At 51.8% G+C, this 23,541-nt stretch overlaps 1 protein-coding gene and 1 long non-coding RNA gene across 4 annotated transcripts; one reads left to right on the forward strand and one right to left on the reverse strand.

Moving 5' to 3' along the window:
- The first annotated feature begins 1,068 nt into the window (after nucleotides 1-1,068).
- Nucleotides 1,069-17,091, forward strand: LOC129136182 (uncharacterized). Its single transcript, XR_008537528.2, has 2 exons — nucleotides 1,069-1,387; nucleotides 16,121-17,091. It is a non-coding gene; the product is annotated as an uncharacterized LOC129136182 (long non-coding RNA).
- LOC747327 (synaptotagmin-15) lies at nucleotides 7,252-21,082 on the reverse strand. Of its 3 annotated transcripts, XM_001156614.8 has the most exons (8): nucleotides 20,109-21,082; nucleotides 18,916-19,120; nucleotides 18,223-18,365; nucleotides 17,068-17,363; nucleotides 15,357-15,527; nucleotides 14,644-14,764; nucleotides 13,480-13,659; nucleotides 7,252-11,715 (listed from the first exon to the last, which is right to left on the reverse strand). In XM_001156614.8, the coding sequence occupies exons 1-8, from the start codon at nucleotides 20,113-20,115 to the stop codon at nucleotides 11,573-11,575; spliced, it is 1,266 nt and encodes a 421-aa protein (XP_001156614.2). In that variant the 5' UTR covers nucleotides 20,116-21,082; the 3' UTR covers nucleotides 7,252-11,572. The 3 variants fall into 3 exon arrangements, with proteins under 3 accessions (XP_001156614.2, XP_009456697.4, XP_054516082.1); XM_009458422.5 differs by lacking the exon at nucleotides 18,916-19,120; XM_054660107.2 differs by lacking the exons at nucleotides 7,252-11,715; nucleotides 13,480-13,659; nucleotides 18,916-19,120 and having other exon boundaries at nucleotides 13,670-14,764; nucleotides 20,109-21,067.
- Nucleotides 21,083-23,541: the final 2,459 nt, after the last annotated feature.

The following is a 23,541-nucleotide window of genomic DNA, read 5'->3' on the forward strand; positions in this document are numbered from 1 at the left end:
TTGGACCTAAGATACAAAACTATGTATGTATATTAACAACTCAAAAGAATCCAGAGACAAGTTATTAGAATTAGTGAGTTTAGCATGACTGAATAAATGGTCAAAATAGGAAAACCAATTTTATTTCTGTATACCAGCAAGAGTTAGAAAATAAAACATTTTAAAACAATACCATTTGTGGTAGCATAAAAATTCAAATGTCTGGGGAAAAATTTAATTAAAGATGTCCATGACACTTTAAATATTATTTAGAGAAATGAGAGAAGAGGTAAATAAACAGAAGTACATACCATGTGAACTGATTAGATGACCCAGTATTTTAAAGATGTCAATTCTCCCCTGAATTGACTTATAAACTCAATGCAACCCCGGGCGCAGTGGCTCACGCCTGTAATCCCAGCACTTTGGGAGGCTGAGGCGGGCAGATCACGAGGTCAGGAGATCGAGACCATCCTGGTTAACACGGTGAAACCCCGTCTCTACTAAAAAAAAAAAAAAAAAAAAAATACAAAAAATTAGCCGGGCGTGGTGGCGGGCGCCTGTAGTCCTAGCTACTCGGGAGGCTGAGGCAGGAGAATGGCGTGAACCCGGGAGGCGGAGCTTGCAGTGAGCGGAGATGGCGCCACTGCACTCCGGCCTGGGCGACAGAGCAAGACTCTGTCTCAAAAAAAAAAAAAAAAAAAAAAAAAGAAAAGGAAAAAGAAAAAAATCTCAATGCAATCCCAATCAAAATCACAATAGGCTTCATATATATATGTGTGTGTGTGTGTGTGTGTGTGTGTGAGAGAGAGAGAGAGAGAGAGAGAAGTTGCATGGTTAGGTGGTAAAAGCAGTGTTTGCCATAAAAATCAGGTCGTTGGTTATTTTGGTGGGGAGGGAGAGGTAGTGTTTGGAAGGGGACACAAGGGAAGGTTTTGGGACGCATGGTATACCGGTTGTCAATGTATGGCCTCGCACCTCCAAATCCATCCTTTAATACCTGCTCTGCGGTCACAGCCAGAATCCCCTTCCGCGGCTCCCCTCGCGGCAGGGAGGATGCTGAACAGTAGAGGGCGCTGGAGACACGCTGCGGGAGGCTGCCGCTCGGGTCCGGCTGCGGGCCACAGGCCGCGGATCGCGCTCTGCCAGCGCCCCACGCCCGCAAGCGCGGCCCCTCCGCCACCTCGCGGCCCGGCCTGACCTGTTAATCACGTCCCCACGGCTCTCCTAGCGGGGACACCGCCGTCTGCAGGCTCCGTCCCCACAGTGCCCAGACCCCGGGATGTTTGTCAGTCAGCACCCTGATGCCAGCCGATTCTCAAAAAGCCGGGAGCATCCAAGCAGATCATTTGCCAGACGGTACTGCAGCAATGGAGATGAACAGATAATTCATACAGAAAGAAGGATGGTAGGGAGAGACGTGTGGGGGGTAGGGAGGGCGGAAGGAAGGTCTAGGGGAAGGAGCGGAGGGGGAAGGGAGGAAGGAAGGCAGGAATGGAATGAAAGAAGGGAGGAAGGACTCGTTGAATGTACAGCCTCCCCGGTGCTGCAGCGGCAGGAACGGCTCTCACAGGCATGGGGCCCCCAGCAGACTCTACCAGGCTGCGGGAATGTTGCGGCCCTGCAGGGCGTCTCTGTCTTTTTTGAGGTGTCTCTGGTAATATGTGATAATGACAGTATTTTTAGACATTTGGAATCTGATTTAAATTCTAGCTCCATCACCTTCTAGCTGTGGGACCCTGAGAAACAGCACATCCTCCCGGATCCTCCCATCTCTCTTGTCCACACGTGGGGAAGGCTCCTGGGGGGGGGGGTTGGGGGGGAGGGAGGAAGGGGGGGTTGGGGGGGAGGGGGGAAGTGGGGGGGCTTTGCAGATTTACCAAGCTGATGTACAAAGACCTACTACAGCGGTAAGGGCTAGCTCCTTTCTCCCACTCTGGCAGTCACTCCACTTTGAGAAACATACCTCTTGAAATAAAGCTACAAGTGGAGAGGGGCAGGTGATTTGGGCAAATAATTCCATACTAAATATTAGGACAAAACATCCTAGGCAAATATCACAATCCGGCGTCATAGTGGCATACTAAATTCAACCAAGAAATATACCCATGATGTTGAAAGAGCCAGGCTTATGGAATGTAAACAGCAAACTATTTTATTCTTGTTTTCTATTTACCAATTCAAACTTGCTCTGCAGGTCACTCCTCCCTGCCCCTGGGATAAAATCTAGGGCATGTTCTGTGACTTTCTGGATCACAAAATTCACATGATTTTTGGATCATTCTCAGTTAACCAAAAATGTGTCCTGTAACTTCTAGCTATAAAAATAGGCTCTGTTCAGCATTTAAAATGTCCAATCCCATGTAGGAGTCTAAACTTTCGATTTCATTTTAAGTTTAAGCTTCCTCTTGATTCCTCCCCCAAGCCTGGCCCAGGCTTGCATTTGGCTCCGGGCATTGGGCGGGTAGCAGTGTTTCCTCTCCATTTTTCACGTTCACTCTTCCCTCCCCAACTAGCTTGCAGGGATTTCTGATCACCTAGTAGAGTCTAGAGGCGTAAGGGAAGGAGGTCACCAAGGGGCAGGCCAGGCTTTATGTGAATAGTGCTGTTGTGAGCCAAGTACTTGAGTACTTCGAGGTCCCCTTCTACTGCAGACATCTTGCCTATGGTTCCTGTGACCCAGGTTTGTCTCAGAGTGGGATTAGCACACGGTACCATCTCCATCCCCTTTAAAAGTATTTATTACATTTTTCTGGAAATGGAAGTCTGGGAATTATATTTCCCTGATAGTCTTATGAGCAGGATTCCAGGTTGATTCTGCCAAATGTGAGGCACTCAGGTGAGACTAGAAAGCAGAAAGATGGTTTAAAAAATCATCGTTTTCTTCCTTTGACTCTGCACTTATGACAGCAGGATGCTCGAGACTCTTGCAGTAATTTGGGCAAAGATTTCCACAGTGCAAAATAGAAAAAACGTAACTGGCAAATAGCTGTACAAATTACAGTCCATTTTCATCATGGAATGTCAGTTTGGCAACAATGGCATCGAGGCCCAAAAGCAGCTCTGCAGTAGGGGGGTTCCTCCTTGGTGACTGGATGGGCACAGCCAAGCACAGATTCCTGAAGATCCCAGCTCCAGGAAACAACAGCATGGTTCATTGCATTGTCCACCTGAATTCTTCACCCCTCCCTGTGGCTGTGTCCATTGCCCTGTAGTGTTGCAGTTCCCCTCGGGAAAAAGATATCATTTACTTCTCTGACCCTTGATTTGGAGCTTGGCTATGTGACGTGCTTTGGCCAATGGGATATTGGATGACGCAACATAAGGAGAGACACAGATATGCATCTGCACAATGCAGCTTGCCTTTTTATGCTTCTGCCTTCACCATGAAAAGAGCTTTCCCTGGGGGTAGCAGCTATCCCTGCAGCCTGTGTTCAGAATGCACAAATGTGAGGAGCCAAGCCCAGCCAGCTTGAAAGTGAGTTGCCAGGCCCGGCGCAGTGGCTCACACCTGTAATCCCAGCACTTTGGGAGGCCGAGACAGGCAGATCACCTGAGGTCCGGAGTTCGAGACGAGCCTGACCAACATGGAGAAACCCCCGTTTCTACTAAAAAATACAAAATTAGGCCTGGCGCAGTGGCTCACGCCTGTAATCTCAGCACTTTGGGAGCCCGAGGCAGGCGGATTACCTGAGGTCGGGAGTTTGAGATCAGCCTGGCCAACATGGAGAAACCCCGTTTCTACTAAAAATACAAAAGTAGCCGGGTGTGGTGGCACATGCCTGTAATCCCAGCTACTTGGGAGGCTGAGGCAGGAGAATCGCTTGAACCCGGGAGGCAGAGGTTGCGGTGAGCCGAGATCACGCCATTGCACTCCAGCCTGGGCAACAAGAGCAAAACTCCGTTGAAAGAAAGAAAGGAAAGAAAGGAAGGAAGGCAGACAAAATTAGCCGGGCGTGGTAGCGCATGCCTGTAATCCCAGCTACTCAGGAGACTGAGGCAGGAGAATCACTTGAACCTGGGAGGCGGAGGTTGCAGTGAGCTGAGATGGCGCCACTGCACTCCAGCCTGGGCAACAAGAGTGAAACCCTAAAAAAAAAAAAAAAAAGTGAGTTGCCTACCCTAGCTCAGACCACCTCCAGCCAACCCACAGATGTGTTAGAAATGAGTGCTTATTTAAGTATGGCATTGACATGTTGTGATTAGTTGTTATGCACCATTATAGCAAAAAAAATTGCACACTGATAAAAGTAACTGTTCCCTCGTTGGCTTCACCAGCTTTCCCAAGAATTGTTTAATCCCATTCCCTGTATAAAATCACTCTCTGCTGAGAATCCTTTTTCTGAGAAAAGAATTCTGAGAATTTTTTTTCTGCTTGAGGCAGACCAACACTCATTCCAAGAACAACTGGAAAGGCTGAATAAAACACAGAAAATTTTTTTAAAAAGTTTTTGGAAAGCTTCCCAGTTAACAAACATTTGAAGGGTCATAATCTCAAAAGAAGAAAAACACAAGGAGGCAAGCTGGCCCTCTGTGAACTACTTTTCCCTTCAGGAAACGTGCTGATTTTAGCTAAGAGGCCGAGCATTTGGGCAGACGGCCATAGCTAAGAGGCAGCAAAGGCAGCAGAGTCTTCAGCTGGAGAGACAAGAAATGGAGACTGAGGTTGTCAAGGCAGCTGGAACTGAAGGGGCCGAGATATCATGTAGAAGGGAGACACAGAAAAGGAACACTTTCCCCTTGAGGCATCTGCTGAGTTAAGCTATGCAGAAAGGCTACGAAAAGCAGCAGGTTTTGGCAGTGTCATATTAATGAGATAAAAGTTGGAGTTCAGGACCCACCAAGGAAAAGAAGCCTAATAATCACATCAGACACTCAGTTGGAATCCTTGGAGGACCACACTCTAGATAGACGGGCAAACCAGAGATGGAGATGAAGCCTTTCAAAAACTGCAACATAGACTCTAGTCAGTTCGGTACCATTGGATTAAGGTAAAATCTTCCCACTCTGTCTATCAGATGACATGGTAAACCCTCCCTTGAGACAGACATTGTTTTCAGATAATGTTTCCTGGAGCCACTAAAATTTATTATAGTGGTTAGCATTCAACAATAAGTGATCAAACACACCACAAAACAGGAAGGAGGGGAAAACAGACACAACAAAACAGAGCCACTAATGACCCAGATATTGGTGTTATCAGACACAGACTTGATGGGTGGAATAGAGACTTTCATCAAAGAACTGGAATCTATAAGAAAGAATGAAATGGAAATTTAAAACTTAAAAATACAATAATTGAAATTAACTACTTAGCATATGGGTTAACTACAATTAGATTTAGCAGAAGGAACATTCTTTGAACTGTAATATAGGACAGAATAAAAACTCTAAGCTGAAGAACAGAGACAAAGAGTATGGAAAATACAGCAAAGAACATAAGATACTTGTGGGAAGTGGTGAACAGGCCTAACACATATGTAACTGGAGTCTTAGAAGGGAGGAAGATGGGGCAGAAGGAACAGTTAAATAAATATAGGCTGAGAACTTTCCAAAACTGATAAAGCTTTATGATCCCCAAGCAGGATAAATAAAAACAAAACTGCATCCAGGCACACTATACTTTTTTTTATTATTATTTTTTGAGACGGAGTTTTTCTTTGTCACCCAGGCTGGAGTACGGTGGTGCGCGATCTCAGCTCACTGCAACCTCCGCCTCCCCAAGGTCAAGCGATTCTCCTGCCTCAGTCTCCCGAATAGCTGGGATTACAGGCACGCGCCACCATGCCTGGCTAATTTTTGGATTTTTTAGTGGAGACGGGGTTTCACCATGTTGGCCAGGTTGGTCTTGAACTTCTGACCTCAGGTGATCCACTGGCCTTGGCCTCCCAAAGTGCTGGGATTACAGGCGTGAGCCACCACACCCGACCCAGGCACACTATACTTAAACTGCTGCAAATGAAAGACAAGGAAAAAACATTAAAAGCAGCTAGAGGCAGGTAGGAGGGACACATTTCTTCTTTTCTTTTTTCTTTTCCCCTCCCTCCCTCTCTCCTCCTTCCTGCCTCCCTCCTGTCGTTTTCTTTTGTAGAGGGGGGGGATCTTGCTCTGTTGCCTGGGCTGGTTTTGAACTCCTGGGCTCAAGGGTGCTGGGATGACGGGCGTGAGCCAGCGCACGTTACTGACACATTACTCTCAAAGGAGAAACAATAGCACTGAAAATCACTTGTCAACAGAAATGATGGAAGTGAGAAGATAATGGAGTGCCATTCTGAAGTTCCCCAAAGAAAAAAGTGTCAACCTGTAATCCTATATTCACAAAATATACTTAAAAATGAATTTGAAATAGATGTTTCTATTCAAAAACTGAGAAAGGCTGGGTGAGGTGGCCTGTAATCCCAGTCCTTTGGGAGGTCAAAGCAGGCAGACTGTTTGAGCTCTGGAGTTTGAGACCAGCCTGAGCAACATGGTGAAATCCCCTCTCTACAAAAAATACAAAAGAATTAGCCAGGTATGGTGGTGCCTGCCTGTAGTCCCGCTACTCGGGAGGCTGAGGTGGGAGGACTGCTTGAACCTAGGAGGTTGAGGCTACAGTGAACCATGATCATGCCACTGCACTCCAGCCTGGGCGACAGAGTGAGACCCTGTCTCAAAAACAAGCAAACAAAAAACCACAAAAAAACCTGAGAAAATTTGCTGCCAGCAGACGTGCATACACAAAAAATACTAAAGGGAATTCTTCAGGTAGAAGAAAACTGATCTATGATAGAATCACAGAAATGCAGGAAATAATAAAAAAAAAAACAGAGTGAATATGTGGGTGAATACAAATGAATATTGACTGCACATAGCAATAATAATAATGTCTCATTAGGTGTAAAATACATGTGAAATTAAAATGAGTAATAATAATATACATGCAAGAGTAGAATGGAGGTAAATAGAGATTGAGTATTGTGAGATCATAGCATTGTCTGGGAAACAATAAAAAGTAAAATTTGTATTAGATTATAATAATGTACAGAAGTTGTAATCTGTGGAGGAAACCACTAAAGAAATTATAAAAGAATGTGTAAGTAGAACCAATGGTAGGGGGGGAAACGGAATTAAAAAAATAATCAGAAAGAAAGCAACAGAAAAGAAAAAAATAAAAACAAAAATGGGTAAGACAAATGGAAACAAATAGTAAGATGGTATTTATGAACACAACTATATCAGTAATTACAATAAATGTAAATTCACGAAATACACAAAAGACAAAATTTGACAGACTTGATTAAAACAACTCTATTCAAGAGACATGACATCATTATAAGAACATTGAAAATTCAAAAATAAGGGGGAAAGTGAAAAAAATACCATTGTGAGTGGTAGAGAAAGCCATTTCACATAATAAAGGGTTCACTCTACCAGAAAACGTCAATTTTAAATGGGTATGAGCCTAATAACACAACCTCTAAATGCATAAAACAAAAATTAACAAAACTCAAAGGAGAAATAAACAAATTCATAATAACAGTGGCAGGCTTTATCCTCTCTCAGTAATTTATAGAAAAACAGACAAAAATATCAGTAAAGATGTAGATAATTTGACCAACCTGATTAACAAACTGGACCCAGTTGAAATACACATAACACCTGCACACAACTGCAGAATGCGCATTCTTTCAAGTGCAAGAACATTATGATAAGAATATTATAGGAAAGTCTGTCATAAACTTAGCTTATATAAAAATATAACAGCAAATTAATCTAAATTTTATTTATTTATTTACTTATTTTATTTTTTTGTTTATACTTATGTCATAAACATAGTTTATATAAAAATATAACAGCAAATTGATCTAAATTTTATTTATTTATTTATTTATTTACTTATTTTATTTTTGGAGACAGAGTCTCGCTTTGTTATCCAGGCTGTAGTGCAGTGGCGTGAACATGACTCACTTCAGCCTTAACCTCCCGGGCTCATGCAATACTCCTGCCCCAGCCCTCCAAGTAGCTGGGACAACAGGCATGTGACACCATACCTGGCTAATTTTTGTGGTTTTTTAGAGACCGAGTTTCACCACGTTGGTCTCAAATTCCTGAGCTTAGACAATCTACCTGCCTTGGCCTTCCAAAGTGCGGGGATAATAGATGTGAGCCACTGAGCTCAACTTAAATCTAAATTTTATTTTATTTTATTTTATGGCCATGCTCCCTCTAATAAATCTAAATTTTAAATAAATAAGTCCAAGTATTATTGTGTTTATGTGTATAAACCTGCACACACACACAAACGCGTACACACCCTGCTGGTTTCTATTACAAGAATGTTAAGTTTGGTTTGACATTCAACAGTCAATTAGTATAAGTCATCACATCCAAAGAATAAAGGAGAAAAATAAAATTATTTCAAAAGGTGCAGAATAAGTATTTGAGAGAAATTTAACCTCATTTGTAATTAAAAAAATCTTTTTAACAGTTTGAGAATATATGTTAATGAGTACATTAAAAATCCTATAATAACCATCAAACTTCATGGTGAATATTGACAACTCTCCACATGCCACACCCACCACCCCTGAGATTGAGGATGAGACAAGAATACCCACTATCACTACTTATAGTCAGCATTCTGCTGGAGGTCCTAGCCACTGCAATTTGTATACCAATTTTATATCTTGCAACCTTGCCAAACTTATTAGCTCTAGTAGTTTTTTTGTGTGTGGATTCCTTAGGATTTTCCATAGACAAGATTATGTCATGTGCAGATATAGTTTTACTTCTTTCTTTATGATCTGGATCACTTTTATTTCTTTATCTTGTCCAATTGCTCAGCCACTGCAGTTTGGCAAGAGCTAAATAAGGCATAAACATTAAGAAAGGAAGAAATAAAATGTCATTCACAGAGGACATGATTATACAAAAATAATCTGCAAATTATTATAATTTAAATGAATGTCACAAGGCCTCTCACTGGATAACAAGGTCAACATAGTTTTGTAGCAACAGAATCTGTATATACTAGCCATAAACAAATATAAAACGTCTAAGAATAAATCTATTGAAGGATGTGCAAGAACACTTTACTGAAAACCACAAAAATAGTTCTGAGAAACATACAAAAGACTTAAAGTGAAGAGATATACCACATTAATGAATAGGAAGATTGAATGTTTTAATGATGTCAAATGGCCCCCAAATTGTTCTACATAATCAATTAAATCCAATCAAATTCTAGCACTTTATTTTGTGGAAATTGACTAGCTGATTCTAAAGTGTTTTATGGAAATGTAAAGGGCTTCTTCTTTCTTCTGGAATTGCCTTGTGGACAGGATTTGAGACAACCCAGGCCAGGTCTCTCTGGTCCATGGGAAGCATGCATATGCTTTTTGCCCTGACTATGTCTGTAGAGAACAGCCCAAACAACAACCTCCTCCCCATCAGAGCAGAGAGCCAGCTGGTCTCTTGCCATTTAGATTTTTCAGGGATGAGTCAGAGATACCAGTCTACTCTGTCCTGCAGAAAAGGATACTTATCAACTTCTCCAAGCGGCCCTAGAAAAGTCACTGCTAGTCAGAAATCTCACCTTGGAATGTGGGGGTGGCTGGCATCTATCCAGATGTCAGATGAAACAGAAACAGTTCCACTGTAGTAGCCTGCTCTATAAACACACAGAGAACCCCTATTACATGTGAGCTATGAAGCTATTAGAAACTACAGCTTTGTGGACTACTTTGAAAATGTGCAAGTGGGCCGGGCGTGGTGGCTCACGCCTGTAATCCCAGCACTTTGGGAGGCCGAGGCGGGTAGTTCATGAGGTCAGGAGATCGAGACCATCCTGGCTAACACAGTGAAACCCCGTCTCTACTTGAAAATACAAAAAATTAGCAGGGCGTGGTGGCAGATGCCTGTAGTCCCAGCTACTCCGGAGGCTGAGGCAGGACAGTGGCGTAAGTAAACCCGGGAGGCGGAGCTTGCAGTAAGCCTAGATCACGCCACCGCACTCCAGCCTGGGCGACAGAGCGAGACTCCATCTCAAAAAACAAACAAACAAACAAAAGAAAATGTGCAAGTGAAATAAGTGACAAAAAGCAAACACAAGATATTCTGTCCATACGAAACACTGCGAGGCGACACTTGTATTTGTAGATTGACAGAAATTGGAGGTGGAGTTAAAGAGGTAGAAACTCAGTATAACATTCATTGCCTCTTTTGCTAAAGTTGTTTCACTGCATAAGAAAAAGATACTGGTCGGGCTGGGTGCGGTGACTCATGCCTGTAATGCCAGCACTTTGGGAGGCTGAGGCAGGTGGATCACCTGAGGCCAGGAATTTGAGACCAGCCTAGCCAACATGGTAAAATTCTGTCTCTACTAAAAATAAAAAAAATTAGCCAGGCATGGTGGCGGGCGCCAGTAATCCCAGCTACTTGGGAGGCTGAGGCAGGAGAATCGCTTGAACCTGGGAGGTGGAGGGTGCAGTGAGCCGAGATCACGCCATTGCACTCCAGCCTGGGTGATAAGAGGGAAACTCCGTCTCAAAAAAATAAAATAAAATAAAATAAAAAGAAAAAGAAGGAAAAAAGAGAAAGAGATAGTGGTTCCATGTGCTGTTCTAGTTACGCAAAACAACGTGTTGACGTGCAGGCTGCACGATGCCAGGTGCAAATACACACTACCTGTTACAGTAACTGTGACAAGCACAAGGGCTGCTCACTAGCTTGAGTGCAACTTCTGGGGAGTTGATGGCAGTGACTTGTGGGTACTTCCTTCTTAACAAATTTTACATCAATACTGCAACACAGCAATCTCAGCCCTGTGGGCTATACCATAGCCACATGCTTTCACCATTTCCTGCTCAAAGGGAGAGCCCAGGAACTGAATGCTCTTAATCAGGGAGAGCACAGAAACAGCAGCAGAACAGCTGGAGAACCAGGGCTGTGTGGTTTTGGACTGTGGGGAGGGTGGGCCATGGGCAGACTTGATACAATGTGGGAGGGCATTTGACACAGCCCCGTGGAGGACCTAATGCTCAGGGAGGCCTTCACCCAGCACAGTGAGCCATGCTGACACTTGGTGCCTGAGTGCGCTGGTCACAGCGCCCTCCCTGTGATTTTCCCCATAGCAGTGTGTTTTCTCTGCCAGGCAGAAGGCAGAGAAACCCTGGCTGAAAAAGCAGTGAGGGTCATCGACTGCATGAACACATCATCAGCTTTCCCAGATGGAGGCACCCAAGTTTACCCTGCAGGTCCATTCAGCAGGTAGAGCTGGGTCATCACTAAACAGGATCTTTCTTCTGAGCACCTGAGATTCTGGTCCAAATCAGGGCTGTGAGGACCAGGAGCCGGGATTCCGAGCCCAGGCAGCCCCGCAGGTAAGGAGGAGGGAGTGTGTCGGAAGGCTGTATGGCCAGAGCCGCTGACCGGGCCAGGGCTTCTTTGTCCCCTCTTCTCTCCTGCATATCAGCACTCACGTCCTCCTGGCTCGGGCTGGCCTGGCAGCTCGGGGAGCTGTTGGATGAAACGTCCATGCGTGTGGCTGTGGCTGTCACGTGCGACTGCGAGGATGGTCGGCTCCCAAAGCGGAACCGCGGTGCTGGGCGAAGGGTCAGGGCTCCGTGGTGCGGCAGAGCGCATGCCAGCGCTTCACCAGCTCCTTGGGCTTGCTGAGCATCTCGTCCCAGTGCTCCAGCTCTCTGCCGCGGGTGTACATGTAGGGGCCCACCACCACTCGGCCCAGCTGCTGGCTCTCTGCAGGGGAGGGAGAGCACCGGTGTGCTCCTGAGCACAGAAGCCACGTCCCCAGTGACCTCCTTTCCTCCCTCCTCCTCCCCAGGAGGAAGTAGCAACTCCCCTCCTCTCTGAGTGGGAGCTGACGGCCCCCAAAGGGGCCCTGCCTTTGCTCTGCAGCTGGAAGGGCTGCTTCTCCCCCTGGGAGATTGGGAGGAAGGAGAGCCCTGAAAGACTCTCTCCTTGAGGGCCACCAGCTCTGCCCCACACCCTTCTGTGGGGCCGTATTAAGTCTACCTTATGCCAAAGAGCTGAGGGAGGAAAGGGCCCCTCTAGAAAGAAGGCCTCGGCCATCCGAGAGTACATTCAGCAGTAACGTTCACTGGCCACCGTGGAGAAGGGTCTTAAGTCCGGGCCATGTGGCCAGCCACGGCCTGATGGCTCTGTTTCCCCAGAGTGGCAGTGGGTGCTGGGGTGTGGGGCAGTGTGGGAGCTGGCTGACAGAACTCGCCCAGAACCCCAAAGGCTCATCTGGAGGGCACGAGGAAGGTCAGAGCACCAGGTCCCTGGGCTGGTGGCAGGCCTGGTCCCTCCCACTCTCTCGGGTGATTTGCTCCAGGAGAGGGCAGCAGAGGCCATTGCTTAACCTCTTTCTTTTTCTTTTCTTTTTTTTTTTTTGACAGAGTCTTGCTCTGTGGACAGGCTGGAGTGCAGTTGCACGATCTTGGCTCACTGCAACCTCTGCCTCCCGGGTTCAAGCGATTCTTCTGCTTCAGCCTCCCGAGTAGTTAGGCCTACAGGCGTGCACCACCACGCCTAGCTAACTTTTGTATTATTACAGGCGTGCACCACCACGCCTAGCTAACTTTTGTATTTTTAGTACAGACGGAATTTTACTATGTTGGCCAGGATGGTCTTGATCTCTTGACCTCGTGATCCACCCCTCTCGGTCTCCCAAAGTGCTAGGATTGTAGGCGTGAGCCACCGCACCCAGCCAACCTCTTTTTTTTTTTTTTTTTTTTTTGAGACGAAGTCTCGCTCTGTCGCCCAGGCTGGAATGCAGTGGTGCATCTCTGCTCACTGCAAGCTCCGCCTCCCAGGCTCATGCCATTCTCCTGCCTCAGCCTCCCAAGTAGCTGGGACTACAGGCGCCAGCCACCACACCCAGCTAATTTTTTGTATTTTTAGTAGAGATGTGTTTTCACTGTGTTAGCCAGGATGGTCTCGATCTCCTGACCTCGTGATCTGCCTACCTCGGCCTCCCAAAGTGCTGGGATTACAGGTGTGAGCCACCGTGCCCGGCCCTTTTTTTTTTTTTTTGACAGATTCAGCAGCCTCGCCTCCTGGGTTCAAGAGATCCTCCCGCCTCAACCTCCCAAGTAGCTGGGATTACAGGGGTGTGCCACCACACCCAGCTAATTATTGTATTTTTAGTAGAGATGAGCGTTTCACCATGTTGGCCAGGCTGGTCTTGAACTCCTGAGCTCAAGTGATCCACCCACCTTGGCCTCCCAAGGTGCTGGGATTACAGATGTGAGCCAGCATGCCCGGCTGCTTAACCTGTTTCTAGGGTGCCACAGACAGAGCTCAACTGGACTAAAGCTGGGCCTGAAACCCAGGCCTTGGGCAAGTATTTCAGCCTTTCTGAGCACTAGTTTCCTTAACCAGGGAGGGAGCTCGTACAGCTCCTTCTGAGGTCAGGACAGGAGGCACTCACTCTGCCTGAACACTCGGCAGCCCCTCGTGGTCCCCATCCCAGCAGCCCAGGGTAGGGTGTGGCCTTACTGTCCCCTTCCATGTTCTGCACCACAGTCAGGCTGAGGCTAGCGGTATCCAGCTCGGTGGCATCGGCCTTGAAGCTGAAGGTCTCATTGTACACAGGGTTGATGGAGCCCAGCACAGCTGAAGTCTTCTTGCACTTGACAAACTTGTTGTGGTTCATCAGAGACACTTTGACAAACACACCTAGGGAACGGTGAGCACTAGTGGGCTGGCAGAGGCAGGTGGGAGCAGAGCCCCTGCCTGTGGGAGGTCCGGCTAGGAGGGCACGTGCCCAAGCTAGGTGCCAGGGCCCCACCCCTCACACAGTGCTGCGGCCCGCCGGCGTGACCAGAGGAAGCCGGCTGAGGAGTGCACTGCCCTGCGGCCCAGGCGGGGCTCCGCTCCCTTCCTTTTCCTTCCTCTTTGCATCAGGAAAGTACCCACGGCTCCTGCAGGCCCTGGTTTACCAGAGCCTGGCACCACAAGCCTGTCCCTCCCTGTTGGGAGGCTGCTCACTGGGCCCCCAGGCCCCCTGGGGCCGCTTAAACACCTTGTACAGAGGGCTAAGATTTGGTGGGTGAGGGTCAGAGTCACAGTGGAAGGTCTGGATCCTGCCTGGCTTACGGTGACCCCAGATGTGAACACAAACAGGTGGCTGACCACCACCACCTCACTGGGATGGGTGGGATGTGTGGGGTGAGCCCAAATGGGGTGGGACATGTGGGGTGAACCAAGGCCTCCCCTTCTGAAGCTCCTGTATTCTGGGAGGCCAAGCATCAGTGCCCATTGAGTTGGGGGCTCTTCCCCTGTGGGGAGGGAGGTGCGGGCCTCACCCTGGAGGAACTGGACCCATGCCGCTGATGGAAAGGTGGAGGTGGAGGCAGGCAGGACAGTTCAAAGAGCCAAGATGCTGCCTTGGGAAACAGGAGGGGCAGGGCCTGGTATTGCGGCTGGGTTAGAACCCTCAGTAGGGGAGGCCAAGGAGATGCAGCTTTGGGTTCAACACAGGAAGAGGCTTCCTGCACCAGAACTGTCGACTGAGGGACAGCACGTCTTGTGAGGTAGTGAGCGCTCCATGATAGGTGTACGCAAGCAGAAACTGGATGGTCAGGGGTGAGGTTGGACTGTAGCCCCAGGCTGTAAGCTTGGTGGGTGGGACCTTCCCCAGGAAGAAAGGGAGGAACTCACTGACAATGCCCCTGTCCTCCTGGAGCCGGAGGCCCCTGGCACGCAGCACAACCACCGTCAGGCGGCTCAGGTAGTCGTTGTAGCTGAGGCAGAACTGGAGGTCGCCAAACTCCGAGGGGGGCTGGGGAGGCCAAGATGGAAGCACCCCACCCTGTTACTCTGGCAAGTGCTGAAGGGGTCACAGAACCCCCAGAGAGCCTCCCGCTTCCTCCTAGCGGTCCATGCGACACACCCGCATGGTCCCCTTTGAGTTCCACTGCCATTTTAAGGATGGGGCAACTGTGGTCTGGAGAGTTTAAGGGGCTTGTGCAGTCCTGTGGACCAGAGCTAAGGAGTCACACCCAGGTCTGAGCCAGCTGGGGCCTTCCTGGGGGTGGTGGGCTGGGGGAAACATTTCCCTGGGCTGGACCATTTGTGGTGTCATCTCTCATAGCTGTCTAACCTAGATAAGAATCCAAATGTGGATATTTCAGGTTGCTCCAGGGGGTCTGATGGCCAGTGTGACAACAGGACCTCAAGCAGGCCCTCCCTGCCCAGGGGCAGGTCCGTTCCCACCTGTCCCATGCTGCTTGGGGCCTGGGCCCTCCTCCCTGAGTCACTGTTGTAGGGTGGTGTGCAGGATGCTGAGGGCTGATGCTGCCAGCAGGTGCTGGGCCCTGTGCACACCTGCCAGCTGATGCTCAGTGGCATAGGCATGGTGACCTCGACCATACCTCCAGGCTCTCGGCCTCCAGGTCTCTCCAGATGACACGCCGGCAGTCCCCCACCAGGGTCTCATTCTTCAAGGGGAAGAGCACCTGGCCCAGGAGCTGGTGCTTCCTCTGCCTGTCCACGTGGTAGATGGAGAACTTCAGCACCCTCTGGGTGACGGTCTTGCTGGACACCTGTGGGGGACAAGGACAGCAGCCAGAGTCAGGCGTGGGGGTAGGGGATGGGATGGTGTGACTCATTATTCTGGACATGGGTGCTTTTGGGAACGGGTGTCTCAACCAGGGACCCACATCCCCCAAACCCAGGCATTTTCAGGGGACCCTTCTCAGCAGCAGAGCCGTGTACCCCTGGAAAGTGGGGGTAGGTGCCAGGACCTTGCTACACAGAGTGTGGTCCGAGGACCTGTAGCGTCCGCCACCACTTGGAGCCCTGTTAGAAATGCAGGATCTTGGGCCCCAGCCCAGACCCATGAATTGGAATCTGCCGTTTAACCGGAGCACCAAGTGACATGGCTGCACGGTGAGTGTGGCCCCGCCACCACCCTGCACTGTAGCAAAGGCCCAGGAGCCCGGGGCACCGGCCTGTCTCTGCTGTCAGAGCTGGGCATGCCAGCCCTCCCCTCCCTGAGATTTGGCCTCCTCGCCTGTGAAATGGGGATCATGGGTCTTCCTCTCTGGTTGTAAAACCCCAATCACAGTGTCTGTCCTACAGCAGATGGCCCATTAATATTGATTTTCTTTTCTTTCCCCTTCTCCCTTTTCCACAGAGGGACTGGATCAAGCTGGGGCGAGATAGAGTGGGGAAGTGATGAGCTAAGAAAAATTAGCCTGCAAGCATGACGTGTCGCACGTCAGCAAGGCTGCAGCCTTGGATTCTGATGTCTTGAGAAGAGCGATTCACCTGTGAATTCTCACAGCCCTGGCCTCAGAAAGACGGCCCGGGACCAGGCCCGATGGCACCCCTCTTCCCAGCTCTCAGCCAGGGCGGAAGGCACAAGTGATGGCCCTGGCCTCCGCAGTCACACTCCTCCTGAAAGCTGACTGGCTGAACCTCACCTCTTCGCTAGCTTGCCACCCAGCTCTTGAGAACATGTTTGTCCAAGGCCTCTTGGCAGGTCTCGATGACTCCTTCCCCTAAGGGCCCCCAGTCACCTGCTAAGGCTCCCAGGCCCCTGTGAAACTGGCTCGGTGCCCCAACAGACTCTCCACCTCCAGAGCCTGAGCCGGCCAGCCCAGAGTGCAGCAAGGTACCACACCTACCCTGTGAGGGCACTCGGGCCCCGCGCTGGCCTCTGACAGCACAGGAAGCTCCTGCACTCACGCTGAGGCCTGTATTTTGCCTTCCTTGGATAAACTTCCCGGAAACCCCATAGTGCTTCAGGCCTTTGGGATAATTCCCCTGAGCCCCATAGGCCAGGGCCTGGCATTCAGTAGTTGCTCTAAAATTGTGTTTTCACCCACTCTCCTCCAGGCAGTCAGGACAGGGAAGCCCAGGCTTCTGGTCACCACTCACCAAATCTCTCCCCTGCCCCTCTATCAGGGATCAGCTCCTATAGGCCTTAAACTAGCAGACTAGGTAAAGCAGAGCTGGTGGCATCAAGGGTCCCGGGGGCTGCAGAGTCCTGGCTGGTACAGGAGGCTGGGCTCTCCTGTAGGTCTGCACCTTCCCAGCAACGCGGAGGGCACCAGACCCTGCCTGCTCCAGAGGCTGTACCTGAAAGATGAAGTGCTCGTCAAACTGCGGGTTGGAGGTTTTGCGTTTGGTCTTGGATTGGAGGAAGCGCCGCTCATCAGGCAGCAGGTAGAGCTTCACCAGGGGGCTGCAGGTCTCCGAGGGGGCTTGCAGGTGCTGTGCCTTGATCAAGCCCACCAGCAGCCGCTCAGCCTCCTGCTCGTATTCCACCGAGAACCACAGCCGCCCCAGGCAGCCGTCGGGGAAGTCGGTCTCACTTTTGTCCTCTGGGAACTTGTACAGCTCTGGGTTGATGGCCCCCAGCATACATGCATCTCCTATAACAGAGGGTGGGAGGGCTGGCAGGCCAGAGGAAGGCAGGGGCATGGGAGACAGTGGCAAGCTCTGGGCACCCATCCCCATCCTGGCCCATCTGTCTCTGCTGAGCCTCAGCTAGCCTGACCACATCTGCCCCACTCTCCTCACCAGGCTAAACACATCCCCTCTCTCTGGTGCAGCTCCTCCAAGAAGCCTTCTCACCATGAAGGCATTGCATGGCCAGGCTGGGGATCCAGCAGAGTCCTGCCCCCTGGGATTGGCCCCCATCCTTGGAGGTCAGGACCTGTTTCAAGGACACAGTGCCCATCACCTGGCCTAGCCCCCTTCCATGGCATCTAGGGAATGACTCAGCGATAAAACATTGCCTTTCTTCTTCCTCTTCAAATTAGAAGGGCCAAGGTGATTATTGGGTGGTTCCTGTGATGGTCTCTTGGTAGATCTTCAGGGCAAAGAGGTGGCAGAAAGCTGTGTTTGCAGCCCCTACCATTCTGTCCTCTTGGTCAACCAACCCATCATCCTAGAGTGGGACCCAGCACAAGTTCTGTACATGGCGTGCCTGGGTTCCAATTCCAATCTGTTGCTTACAGCCTCAGTTAAGACTATGTAAAATGGGGTGATAATTCCTCCCCCTCAGAGTCATGGTGACGTCTCACTCCAAATCAGCACCCAAGGCCATATCTCACCCTCATGGGGTGCAGCAAGCACTTCATAAATGAAAGCATCCAGAAAGAGTGGTCCCTGGGTGGTCCCTGGCATCCCTGGCTGGTTCAGGTTGTGTTCCGGAGCCAAGCTGGTGAAAGCAGATGGGGCTACCCGAGCAGACCCTGACCTCTGGGCAGCCCTGGCAAGGACACTCACCAAGGCCGCCGCTGGGGGTGTGAGGCAGCAGCTCTGATGCCGGGCAGGGGTCCCATGGGGCATCGGCCCACTCTCCACTGTGCAGGGGCACCCAATCTCGGCCTTGAAGGGTTGGGGGCACCACGAATGGCACAGCTGGTGGCCTGTCCAGAGTCAGGGAAACAACATGTAGGTGGCAAGTGAATGGTGTGGTCTCAGAGCGCTCAGCCAGGACGGCTGAGCACCAGGGGTTGGAGGACGGTTGAGCACCAGGGGCTGGAGGAAGAAAAGCCATCGGGAGCCAGGAGGAGGCCAGGGCACCATTTTCTGGGCCCATACCAGGCAACATACACACACACACACACACACACACACACACACACACACACACACACACACACAGCAGTGGGATTTGGAGAAGGAACACAGCCCCTGACAGTGTCAGCCAGTCTGGGTTTGGATTCCTGTTCTGCCACTTACTAATTGTGTTCTCTGGACCTGTTGCTTATGTGCACTGAGCCTCAGATTCCTCACCTGGAACATGGGTTTCATAACACCTGCCTAATAGCTGATGTGAGGTTTCTGGGGTTTCTTTGTGATAGCTCCCAGCACCGAAGCAGCATAGAAGAGGCACCCCCATAAACAGAACTTTCCTTTTCGACCCCACCCTGAGGGAAATTCCAGGGGCGCACTTGGCCCCACATCCTGCCTCACCTGCTCAGTTGGGTCCTAGCATGCGGCTGGCAGGGCCTGTCCCGCTGCCCACTGGAGGCAGCTGCGGTGGCCATGGCTGGTGTCCCAGGCAGCTCCTCATAGGTGAGGGTGGCACAGAACCTTCTCCACAGACAGCAGCTTGCCCCGATCAACAGCAGCAGCAGCAGCCCCCCGATGGTGCCCCCAATCACCAGGGCCAGCTGCTCTGGGGGCAGAGACCACCAGTACTGTGATGCCTGCCTGGGAAAGCCACTCTCCCTCACAGCCCTGGCCTGCTGGGGCAGAACTAGGGCAGCAACCCTGCCTCTGGGTTTGATCTCAGGAGTGATAGGAGCAGGCCTGCTGGGGATGGGTTCCGGGAGGGATGCTGCTGGCTAGGTTCCGCCAGCTCTCAGAGGAGAAGCCGTTTACCCCAGGGTCTGAGAGCCCTGGGCAGAACCTTCTAGTTTTCCTTGGAAAACAGCTGGCCCTGCCCTTGGGATTCTGGCTTAAAGAAGCCATTTCCTTGCGCTTCTGAGTAGAAATCAAACCTGCCCTCACCAGAACCTCCATATCCCCTGGGCTCCTGTTGAGGCCAGGAGGGGAGCTGGGGTGTGGACGCAGTCAGTTAAGGAAAGCCCTGAAAGGTACCTTTCCCCTGGTCTGCAATCAAACCTCTACCCTCTGGGGCCCTGGAACCTGCTGCAAGGCTGGACTCTTCTCTAACACCCGCTCCCTCCCCTAGCCCTCTATCAAGGTGAGCACACGCTTAGGGGAGTTGGTGCGACGCGGTGGAGGAAGTGGGGAGGAAGAGGGGGCAAGGCACCTTTGCTGCTGGCCCTCACACGTCCGCATTTGCGGGACCTAGGAGGCTTCGCCCCGGGGGTGCTCAGACGCTGGGTTCCAACCGCTGGCCACCTGGGGCGGGCCAAAAAGGTGCCTCCCTTAGGGTGACGTGCGGCCGCGGGGCATTCAGGTCTCAGGGATCTGCACTGGGTGGGGTGGTGAGAAGGCCGGACCCCCCACACCTCCTAAGCCGCAACTGACCGCGAAGAGCGGGCCTCAGCGTCTACTCCATCCCAGTGCCCCTCCAAGAGCGCGCCGAGGCCGGGCAGGGCAGGCGCTGCACCCCAGCGGGGGCGGCGGGGCGGAGGCAAGTGCTGGAAGGGTCGCAGAGGGGCTGGGGCTGGGCTGGGGAGGCGAGGCTCGCTTACCCGCCATGGGGCTGCTCCCGCAGGCTGGTCTCGCCGGTCTGGGCGGCTGGGGCTGGGCTGCCAGGCCGGCTCTTAAAGCGCCGCGGGGCGCCGTCGGGCGAGCGCAGGGGCGGTCCGTGGTGCTGCTGGTGCCCAGTTGCGGCGCGGGGAGCCGCGCAGTGCATGGCAGGGGCAGGGACCCAGCGCCCCGAGGCCGCAGTCCCGCCCCAGCCCGTCCCTGGCCCAGGCCCAGGCCCGGAGGTGGAGGGGCGCAGAGCCGACCGTGAGCTCCCGGAAACCGCAGGGCTCCAGCCAGGGCGGGTCCCGGGCGCCAGTGCCAGGGGCGCCAGGGGCGCCAGGGGCTCCCTGCGGCTTGGGGCAGGGTGGGGTGAGAGTACCACCCTCATCCCGGAGAGCAGGGCTACAGCCTTCACCGCCGCGTCTGACACAGGGCTCCGCACCCGACCCCTCACACCTGGTGGCCAGGACTGAGCCCCCGCCCTCCCAGATCCTCCTTAAGCCGAGGCCCCTCCAGCCGCAGCTCCGACCCCGGCTCGGGGGAGCCTTCCCGGATCCCGGGGTGGAGTCTCCGCGCGGGTCCCGGGCCCCAGCGCTGCCTGCCTGATGGCCTTGGGCAGGGATGCGGCGCTCGCGCACCCGTTCGCTCTCCGCGGACAAACCGGTCGAGAGCGCAATTCTGGAGCGGGTTCCAGAAGCTCCTGGGTTCCAATTCAGGCTCCTCACTCGCCAGCCCTGCGATTTGGGACAACTTAACGTCCGTATGCTGGGTTCAGTCTTCTCAATTGGGTTAATGTCCGTGAGGGGCTCTCGTAAGGGCGGCTGGCCTGCCGGTAACTTAAGAAGCATGTAAAGAGCACTTAGAGCGGAGGAGCGGCGCGGCCCAGCCCCTGTTACGGTGGTTATCGGATGGAGGCCAGCGTCGCCTGGGTCCCCTCTGTACGCCCAGCGCCTATTATTATGGTGATTATTAGAACGCAGGGCCCGTGCCCACTAGTCCAGGCTGGCGAACGCGCCTTGCGGGAAAGGCGGGAGTAAGGTAGCTGCGCGTCCTCTCTGGTCACCCCTCGGCGCGCCCTGGTCGCGCCCCTATGGTTCCCCCGCCGAGGCCTCGAGGCGTCTGAGTGGGGAGCGAAAGGAATGTGTGTATCTGTGGTGCAGGGGAGTGTGTGTGTGGGGGGTGGGGGGGTGGGGAGGGGGTGGTTGTGGGGGAGTGCGTGTTTTGGGGGGATGGACCTTCTCGTTTTACAGCCTTGAAGGTTATGTCCAGAGTCATAGCCTGGGTCCCACACCCCCGCGTCACCTGTGCCTGTCCTAGGGGGCAGTCAGTGTGCGTGAGGCTCCACCCTGCCTGGGCTTTGGCTCACCTAAGGCGAGGAGGGTGGTGAACTGGGGTGCCCCACTGGGCCGGGTCTGGGAGCCCTCAGCGCCAGGGTGCAGAGGCCGCAGCCACTCCCCTTCTAGCGTCTGGGCGGTGGGGGCATGAGAAGGCGGAGACCCAGGCCACTTCACCCAGTAACTGTCCTCAGCTGTGCGCTTAACTGGCGAGATCTCCGCTCTACTTGGAGACAGTCTGGGGTGTCTGGAGAATCCTCCCCCACTTCTGCTTACCCCAGGTCGCTGTGGGGGCAGGTGTCTCAGGAAATGGGGCCTGGGTCCCACCCAAGGCCTCGGGTCTGAGTTAGATATCTGTATGTTTGTTGTTGCCCCTGCAACAAAGTACCACAGATTGAGTAGTTTAAGCCACACGCATGTTATCTCACAGTTCGGGGGGTCGGGAATCTAAACTGGGTTGGCAGGGCCTGTGCCTTCTGGAGGCAAGGGAGCTGTTTCCCAGCGTTTCCAGCTCCTAGAGGCTGCTAGCTAGTGGCCCTTTCCTTTGTCTTCAAAGCCGGCAGCAGAGCCTTTTCTAACCTCTCCCACTCCAGGTCATTTCACATCAACTCTTTCTGCCTCCCTCTTGTAAGTGTGATACCCTACCTTGTTTTAACCTGAATTGACTGTCCCTTAGCTGAGAGAGCCAGACAAACTCCATTTTGGCTCCTTCACTTGCAGCCCCTTACCCACCCCCCTTCCTCAAGGACTTAACTTGTGCAAGCTGACTCCCAGCACATCAAAGAATGCAATTAATGGATAAGATACTGTGGCAAGCTATATCCGCAGTTCCCAGGAATTTGCCCAGTTGATAGTACCCTAAGCCCCCACATTTGTGTCCGGTTGATGGTACCCAAAGCCCCCGCATCTATCGCCTTGTGATGGATTTAAAACCCCTGCACCTGGAACTGTTTGTTTTCCTGTAACCATTTGTCTTTTAACTTTTTGCCTGTTTTGCTTCTGTAAGAGTGCTTCAGCTAGGCTCCTGCTCCCCTTTCTAAACCAAAGTATAAAAGAAAATCTAGCCCTTTCTTCAGGGCCGAGAGAATTTTGAGCACTAGCCGTCTCTCGGTTGCCGGCTAATAAAGGACTTCTGAATTCATCTCAGAGTGTGGCGTTTCTCTATGAGGCTCATCAGATAATCCAGGATAACCACCACCCCCATCTCAAGATCATTAACTTAATCACACCTGCAAAGCCCCTTTGCCATGTAGTCATGGGGTTGGGGGATGAGGACTTGATATCTCTAGGACCATTGTGTGGACCATGTTGTCCATGCAGTACCCTGGGAGGGGTGGCTTACATTTCCCCTTCCTCTGTCTAGAGTTCAGTGTGCCTCAACACTGGACTCAGGCAGCTAGCAAGGCTCAGGGGACCCCTACATGGAACCCGTCAGCTATCTTGACCCCTTCCCCCAGCTGCCATGCACCCCCACCTGACCACCCCAATGGGGCATGGCATCCACACCAGCTGCCTCCATGATTGCGCCCGAGCTGTACTCAGGCTGTTCTGGGGGTGGAGTTGGGTAGTGGGATGTTTTTTGAAAAGGGAATCCCTTCTGGCACTTCCTGAGTGCCAGGCCCAGAGCTGCCATCTCTCGACCCCCATGCTGTGCTTTTCCAAAGTCCCCATCTTTCTCTGTGTCACCAAGTCCTGACAGCTGTTCCTCCTCTGTCCATCTCTATCATGGCAAAAAACCTTGCCCAGCCCTCCATCACCTCTCATCTGGAGCTCTGCATGGGCCTCCTCTCAGCTCTTCAGATTCCATGCGGCACCCACTCCCCTTCCCAGCTGTTGTCTTCCAGGCTCCCCTCCCATTCTCATCCCCCCCACCACCCATCTCTCTGCAGTGCTTGTGCCCAGACTGATGCAGCTACTTCCACGGCTCTGCGTATGCACTGGGCTCTCCCACCATGCTGCTCTCTCCCTGTCTGAAATACTCAATGCCCCTCCCACCCTCCTTCTCCACTGCTCGTGTTTCAAGATGAACCCCCAGCATCTTGCCTTCTGTGAAACCCTTCATCATCCCCTCCTTGTCCTCATGGTCCTTGCAGCTACCATG

Source organism: Pan troglodytes, chromosome 8 (genome assembly GCF_028858775.2).
Source record: "Pan troglodytes isolate AG18354 chromosome 8, NHGRI_mPanTro3-v2.0_pri, whole genome shotgun sequence".
NCBI lineage: Eukaryota > Metazoa > Chordata > Mammalia > Primates > Hominidae > Pan > Pan troglodytes.

Coding starts and splice junctions, on each gene's coding strand:
- LOC747327 (XM_009458422.5), bottom strand. CDS start 20,494: ATGAGGGTGGTACTCTCACCCCACCCTGCCCCAAGCCGCAGGGAGCCC. Junction 17,364..18,222: donor CACCCCCAGCGGCGGCCTTG/GTGAGTGTCCTT, acceptor CCTCTGTTATAG/GAGATGCATGTATGCTGGGG. Junction 15,528..17,067: donor ACGAGCACTTCATCTTTCAG/GTACAGCCTCTG, acceptor TGTCCCCCACAG/GTGTCCAGCAAGACCGTCAC.